Source organism: Amborella trichopoda, chromosome 1 (genome assembly GCF_054954075.1).
Source record: "Amborella trichopoda isolate Santa Cruz 75 chromosome 1, AtrichopodaSantaCruz75HAP2 v2.0, whole genome shotgun sequence".
In the NCBI taxonomy this organism is placed as follows: domain Eukaryota; kingdom Viridiplantae; phylum Streptophyta; class Magnoliopsida; order Amborellales; family Amborellaceae; genus Amborella; species Amborella trichopoda.
In genome coordinates, this window is record NC_142336.1 from 53,495,571 (window position 1) to 53,503,696 (window position 8,126).

Here is an 8,126-nt window from a genome sequence, read left to right on the forward strand (position 1 = left end):
AAGATGTTGTTTCAGTGCTGAAAATCTTTGTGATAATTTAAAACTTTATTTTTATTTCTAATTATAAAATTTAAAGCTTAAAAAATAGTGTAGATCGAGCATATTTATGAACACTTGAAAATCTTAACAATTGACGGTCCAAATAATACACTATAAGATGCAGTATTTTAAGTACTTGAAATCCATTTTTTCTCATGTCCATACCTCTTGAGGATGAGATGATCGATTTGACGTTTTTTGGGTATCACAACAATAAATTTTTGTGAATTTTTTAGTTGCTCCTTAATTTGATGGTTTAAGGCCTCACGAAATTTTTCCTTAAAAATATACATATATAAATAGGACTTAACTTTCATGCTTGCATCTACCATATGGCAGCTACCACTCCGACAACCATGGCTTTATAAGGGAGCAAAATATGAGCACTTTTGTGGCCTAACTCACACCATGAGAACTCCTCAAGTTGCTCCAATACAATTACACCCAACGATTCCTATATCCTACTATAACACTCCTGTCTACTTGTGCTCGCCGAAATGGCCGGAGAAATCAAATTCCAGACTGTTTTTGCCGCAATCCGGCAACGAGAAGCATGTTTGTGTTACTGGGGGTGGCTCTTTTAGCCTTATCCTAGTGAAGGAGCTTCTAAGTAGAGGATACACAGTACGCCTCACTGTACATAGTGAAGGTCTTCTCTCAAAACCTTAATTCTATCTTCTCACAATATTCAGGCCAACTGCAAGTGCCAATCGGTCGTTTATTGAATTCATTTTATGTTTTAGTTCATTAATTTTTAACTTCATCTTGAGGAATTAGGGATTTTATGAGATATTATTAAAGTTAATCCTTTCTAGTTTTTATTATTTCTTATTTTAACGCATTTTAACTGACATCACAGGAGAGATGGAAACAATGGAAAAAATAGAAGATCTATGGAGTGTAGAGAAGCTCTCAGCAAAAATGTCAGATATTGAAAGTTTATGCGATGCTTTCCAAGGGTGCGGTGCTGTGTTTCACACGTCTTCCTTCATCGACCCACATGGTCTCTCCGGCTACACGGTTAGCCCATAACCTTAGATTATGATTTTTTAATTTTGACCCAATTTTTTATATAAAATTCATTTTTGTTTTATTTCACTAGGAGAAAAAGGTTAGGTTAGTTTGTTTGGGCTTTTTGGGGACAAACCTAAAAAATTTGAATCCTGGTCTTCCCTCACCCAAACATATATGTCTACCACAAAGTATAAATCCCCTGGGAGAAACTACCGGAAGAGAGGTCGAGGAAACCCCACTCATCCAAATTGACACGTCCTTTGGGGCGTTTTGATAAGTGGGAGTTTTTAGAAGCAGGAGTTAAATGTCCTACTTCCATGTTTGATATGGAAAGTGATAGGGCGACTTTTCACATAACTTTTTTGTTTTTAGTGTTAAAATGAGTTATTTTTTTCCATAAAATATGAGCATAGTATGTGCACTCTAATTTGTAATTCTTGACACTTAGTTGTCAAGGGGTTTAGGTTAAGGGTCACTTTATAGTGACTGCTTAGACTTATCTCAAAGCATTTTCTCTTTTTCGTTCTTCTAGTAGAATCAATCGAGAAGTATGCTAAGGACCTCAAATTTTCAGGATCTAACCTTTTGCATCTAGGGACAAATCTCAAAAAATTAACAAATTTTAGTTGGACTATGTAAGTAAATTCCAAATTGTGAATAGGGGCCATAGAATTTTCGGAGGGTTAAACCTGAATATTAATATTAAATAATCCTTTTTTTGGATCCGATTCTTAGGTGGATCCTGAAATGTTGAACAAAAAAATTCTTCTAAAGTACCTCTTTGAAGGGAGGAAATGGACAATGCGTTTTTTTTTTTTTGTAAAATGGATAGTGTCCTTGCAGTAGCATAGTATACCCACTCGTTGAGGATATCGGGACTTATGACATTTCTGAAGATGTAGCATTTAATAGAGCAAAATGGAAAACCCGGATTCATGTAGCTAACCCCAATTAATTGGAAAAAAACTAAAATGATAATGATAATACCCACTCATCTTACTTAATTGAGAATTAAGTTTTTTTTACAATGAACACTGCCCACAAAAGAGTGCCAACAATAACACCTTGTACACTTACTCCCTTACGTAAAAAGTAAAAGACTTACTAGGAGTATTTTTTTATCTCAAATTTTGGATTTGACTTCTAGAATTGCTAATGAATATTTTTGGAAAAATAAAATTGGATTTCAAATTTCTAAACTCTTATATTTGACCATCTAAAACTTGCATTATTTCCATTTTATCTTAGGCTTTTTTTTCTCTTTAGACAATAAAAAAAATGCAAACTTTTTTTCCATTACCAGTTTTTTTAAGGTTGGTCGCTAAGTTGAGGAGGTTACGTATCTAAAATTTGGGTCCTAAAAATTCTTTTTGATACGGTTTGTAGAGCACATAATCTTTTGTCTAAAATCATTAAGCAAATAAAGAAGCCAAAAATTTTTATCACCTTTTCACTATGCCGTTGTGTATAGGTGCGCTTGTTGGGAGTACGATGACATTTACTCCCTCGAGTAAAAACCTATTTACGATTGTTTTATTTTATCTAAAATTCTGGGATCCACTTTAAAGTCAATGGATGAATATTTAGAAAAAATAAAATTTGAGTTTTTAAACACTTAAATCTAACCGTCCAAAAGTTGAACAATTTTCGTCAGATCTTAGAATATTATTCTTTTTAGGCAAATAGAAGGAAAAGGTTTCTATACGTCCCCTACAACATAAAAGATTTGTGCTTTCCCCTACAATCCATCCGTCCAATTTTGATCAACTGAGCACTCACCATTTGATCTTAGATCCGATGCCTCAGAATATTTATATTTTTTATTTTTTATACAAATTGTGCGAATATGAAATTTGGTACGTGTCATCTTCTCATTGGGGGCTCACCTACAAAAAATATTTAAAATAATTTTTTGATAAAATATAATGACCAAAATACCCTTTAAAGCTTTCAAGGGTATTTTGGTTATTTTATTTTATTGGGAATGTTATTTGACGTCCAAAATTTGGTGTCAAAATAGTTTATAGAAAAAAAATAAAAATAAAATAGTGTAGAGATATGACTTTGTGATTGGGGCAATCTTAGCCCTCTATTCAGAATGGACGGTTGGATAAGGAGAAGTATGTAAATTTTATGTAGTGGGAAAAACATAGAAAGCTCGCCCAATAGAGAATATCTATGACACTTTTTTTTTTTTTCCTTGTTGCGATTGGTCACTAGATTGAGGAGCTTGAAAGTTGCAATCCTAAAAATACTCCCAGATGAACAAGTTTTTTATATATACCAGCCAAATCAATTATCTTCTAATATTTTGGCTAAAATGTTTAAACAAGTCAAAAAGCGAAAAGATTAATATGCTTTGGCAGGAGCATATAAAATAAGGTTTTCACATAAGGGAGCATTTACAAGCCCGAGCATATAAACTTCTAGTATTTCATTGAAATCACTAAGTAAAAAATTCGTAGGATTATGCGCTGCCATGAGATTATATTGTCCATTCATTAAGTAAAATTTTTATGGAGTATTAACTCTGGTACAAGGAGGTCACAATTATTTATAACTATCAAATGTGAAATTTGATAGCTTAAGTATATCACAAAGTTTGAAAAATTTTCTTTTGAATTTTGAGCTTGGTCAATTGAATAAATGTAACCACCCGATTTCACATCCAATGGTCAAAATTAATTATGATAATCTTGTACCAAAGCAAATGGTCTCATTGTATACTTTTCTTTGTTTTCATGACCCCAAGTTTTGGCGATACAAGTTGCTCAACCTAACGGCCAACGTCCAAAAAAGAATAAAAAATAAGAAGTGGTGAAATTTGTCATACGCATTCTATCATCATCATATCCCAACTATTTGGGGTCAGTTGCATGAATCTTGTTTTGCTATTTCATTTTATCAAGGGTCATACCCGGAGTTTAACCATACATCACTATATTTCTTTTCACTATTTCTATCAATATCTTCTTGGGTCTTCCACTTGCCCTTTTAAAGCCTTCTGCCTTAACTAAAAAAAAAAACCTCTTAAGATTGAGCAGATGACCGTTCAATTCTTATATGCTCATATTTAAGTTTGAAGGAAATCTAAATCCATTTTTCACTAAAAATGTTCATGTGGATTTCAAAGCCGATCCAAAAAATTCTAACCGGAATAACTCCTCCAAAAAGGAAGTATACATTATGCCCCTTAGAGTACATTAGATGACATCACCCAAGATGGGATTATTATTTCTACCACCATGTGGGCCCAAGCAGGAAACAAATAAGAGATTGCTACTTCCATTGCTGTTGGTGATCACTTCTTGTTATTTGGAAATTATACCAACAATAATAGTGGTGATAAACCTCAGGGATTCTTGATTGAATGGCATATGGATGCAGGAGAGAATGGCCAGCTTGGAAAGCAAAGGAGCTGAAAATGTGATTAAAGCATGTGCAAAGGCACGTGTGAACAAGTGCATCCTCACCTCCTCTCTCTTGGCTTGCATTTGGCAATCCCCAACCACCGCCACCACCACCACCACCACCACGATAGACGAGTCATTTTGGAGCGACGAAGCCCTTTGTAGGGAAAACAAGGTATTTCTTTAGTTAGGGGCTGGTTGGGCACTTCAAATTATTTTTGATATTTTAGATAAGGGTTTTGTTAGGGTACTCCTGCATACTTGCTTATTTTTGCTTTATGTTTTTAAAATAATTTGAAAACTAAAGGGTCAACAGGAATGGCGCGAAACCTATCATATTCAAGGAACAAAGGTATTGATTTGATCTAGTTCCATATAATAAGGAAAAGAATAAAAGAAGATTATTCAAGTTTGCTTAGTTGGTAAGAATGGCTTGGGGTTTGGTAGTAGTATTATTGAGCCTCATAGTGAGGTCTTTGACTCTATTCTCACCAGTGTTTTAAAATGCGGGATGCGGCTATGATGTGGTAGGGGGCCGATGCGGCCCGGATGCGGGTGCATCGTGATGATGTAGTCAATAAATGTAAAAAAATTCTAAAAAATCTAAAAAAATAAGATAATGCATAGAAAAAATTATGAATGTGATATATGTGATAGTAGGTATTTTAGTTTAATGATTAACTTCAAAACTATTAGTTGTCGAAGATCCACTATCCCCTGATAGAAACTAGAAACTTGAAACCAGCTTCATAAAGCATTCAACAATAAAAACCATCAGCAGAAATTTACACTATAAGCACAACTATAATTAAGCACAACCATCAACAACCATAAGTACAACCATAAGCACAAAATAATGATATTACAAAATACAAATCAAAAGTCAAGCTCAAGAAGAGTTAATAGTTAATAAATAATAACTTAATACAATCATCCATTTTGAGAGTCAATTTTGAAATTTGAACTTCATTTTTTCAAATATCAATCAAACAAGTCATCTTGAGAGTTGTTATGCGCATCATCAATATCATCCTCGACGGCTTCTATATATTCTTCTTCATTGGTCTACTCTGAGTCAGCTTCATCCTCGACCTCTGAAGCTAATGTGCGAGTGCGACTAGACCCAGTAGCTATTCTACTCCTTTGTGCTCTAGTGTTACGTCGATTTTCTTCATTAGCCCTTGTTGCTAGCTCGAGATTAAGCCATGTAAGATCCTCACCCTCAAACATACGCTCTTTGTCTAGGATCCATGGTCCACTCACTTATGGAATCACCATCAGCTGCATATAATTAAATAGGGTTGAACTTCATGTGATTTTCATATCTCTCCCTAAGCCGGTCGTTATACCGTACATAAACCAAATCATTCAACTTTTTCTGCTCCAATTTATTTCTTTTGTTTGTATCGAGCTGTAGTAGAAATTTGAAATTAGATAAATTAGATTTTAGATTAGAAAATTGAAATTCAAGAAATAAGGATTAAGGAATAAAGAGTAAAGGACTTACATGTACTTCAATTACGCTCACAGCCAGATGAGCTACATGTGAGATTCAACACTCGAATAGCGAGACGTTGTAGATTTGGTGTCTCGCTTCCATATAATGCCCACCATGCAGCTGTATAATATTTTATAATTTAGAATATAGTTAAAAATAAGGGTATAAAATAAGAGACAAGTAAGATTATTTTTGGGCTTTTGGCCTTTATCTGGATATGTAATGTCCCTATTTCGAGTGGCAATATCTCTCCCAAAGTTTCCCAATGCTAACTTGAACTTAATCAATTCATGATTCTGAATCTCATACTGGATGTCTTTGTCTGGCACCAACCTCTCCAGCGCATCTAAGAACCCACAATTTATTACATGATCTGACTCAATGGATGATTGATTGTAGTGAAGAGATGGGTTTAGAAAATAACCGGCAGAATGGAGGTGCCTCAGCTCTATATAAACTTTACCTATATATATATATATATATATATATATATATATATATATATATATATATATATATATATATATATATATATATATATATATATATATATGATACTAAAAAATGCCTACAGGCAAAAATGAACAGTGATTTCGCCTACCCTCATCGCCATCTAAAGTTCATCATACGGTCATGATTGTCTAGTACTGTTTTATTTTTTTATTCATTTTTATAAATCAGAATGACTTGAAATTTGGATTGTGTGTTAAAAACAGAAATGTAAATCTACTAAAAATATAAAAAAAATATTTTACATGGAAAATTTTGATCAAAATACCCCAAAATATTTATAAGGAATTTTGGTCAATATATTTTTTACGAATTATTATTTTTTATATTTTTATTAAGTTCTCATCACTAAGATGTATATATGCTCCAAATTTTATATCATTCCGATTTGTTAAAAAAAACATGAAAAATAAAATACTACCAGACAATCGTGACCATGCGATGAACTTTGGACGGTGATGAGGGTAGGCGAAAGCACTGTTCATTTTCGCCTATAGGCATTGGGAAGACTTTATATATATATATATATATATATATATATAACCTGGGTAAAGGAGATGGGTTACGCTATGTAGGCAGTCCTAAAAGAGAATAATGGAGCAACAAGATTCATGCAGCCCGATCCCAAAACATTAGGATAAGGCTTGGATGATTATGATGGTGATGATTAATTTTCTATCCTGGTCAATTATTCTGTTTTATTAAATGTCATATCTCATAAGTCCCTATATCTTTTCTCACTACTGCCAACCATGTTCTTTTGGGCCTATCCCTTGCCATTTATTGGCATTTTACTTAAACTAACAAACACATCTTAACATGTGTTGTAGTGGGTCTGTGCTACACATGGCCAGCTCACCTAATTGTACTCTCTCTCATCTTATCTTTTATTAGTGCACACCTAAAATTTTCGACATGTATTCATTTTGAAATTTCCTATTCCCGATCTCCAATTTTTTTGAGTTATTGCTTGGTCAAAAACAACGTAATTGCCTGGTTAAAGATAATAATACATTTTTATCATCTTGAAAATTCAATTACAATAATAAAAAACATATATAACATAAACATCTGATTAGTAATTTTTATGTTTTAGATTCAAATTTGGAAAGATATTAAATTTCTTTTTATTGAGCAGCTATGGCTAGCATTGGGAAAGACAACAGCAGAGCAGAAGGCATGGAGATTGGCAGAAGAAAGGAAAGTGAAAATGGTGTCAATATTACCTGGTCTTATCCCACCAGTCTCTCTTCACTCCAATCTTGCTACTTCAGTGGCCTATCTAAAAGGTTCTCTCGATATCACTTACGGGCACTTTATATATATATATATATATATATATATATATATATATATATATATATATATATATATATATATATATATATATTTTTTCAAGAGAGAGAAAATGTGTTGTATATCTAGGTGTGTACTGTAATAGTAAACGCCCACGGTCGAGATTGAATCTGGCTGATCTGATGATCACGAACGTATGATAGTGTTTGAATTTTAATTTTTTTTTTTACAAATCCAAATCATTTTAAATTTAAGGCATGTGTTTTATACCCCCGAAAAGTTTTAGGGGGTATTTTGGTCAATTATATTTTTATAAATTATTTTTTCTATATTTTTATTTTGTGCGTCTTGATGAGAAG

At 33.0% G+C, this 8,126-nt stretch overlaps 1 protein-coding gene across 2 annotated transcripts in view; it reads left to right on the forward strand.

Annotated features, from left to right (window-relative positions):
* The first annotated feature begins 428 nt into the window (after positions 1 to 428).
* LOC18434818 (cinnamoyl-CoA reductase-like SNL6) overlaps positions 429 to 8,126 on the forward strand; it is a 13,019-nt gene continuing 5,321 nt past the window's right edge. Inside the window, exons 1-4 of one of the 2 annotated variants that reach the window (XM_006844881.4) lie at positions 429 to 688; positions 899 to 1,059; positions 4,441 to 4,638; positions 7,610 to 7,760. In XM_006844881.4, the coding sequence (XP_006844944.1) occupies positions 448 to 688; positions 899 to 1,059; positions 4,441 to 4,638; positions 7,610 to 7,760 (751 nt within the window). In that variant the 5' untranslated portion in view covers positions 429 to 447. The remainder of the gene's footprint in view (positions 689 to 898; positions 1,060 to 4,440; positions 4,639 to 7,609; positions 7,761 to 8,126) is intronic. The other variant, XM_011625319.3, reaches the window with a different exon arrangement.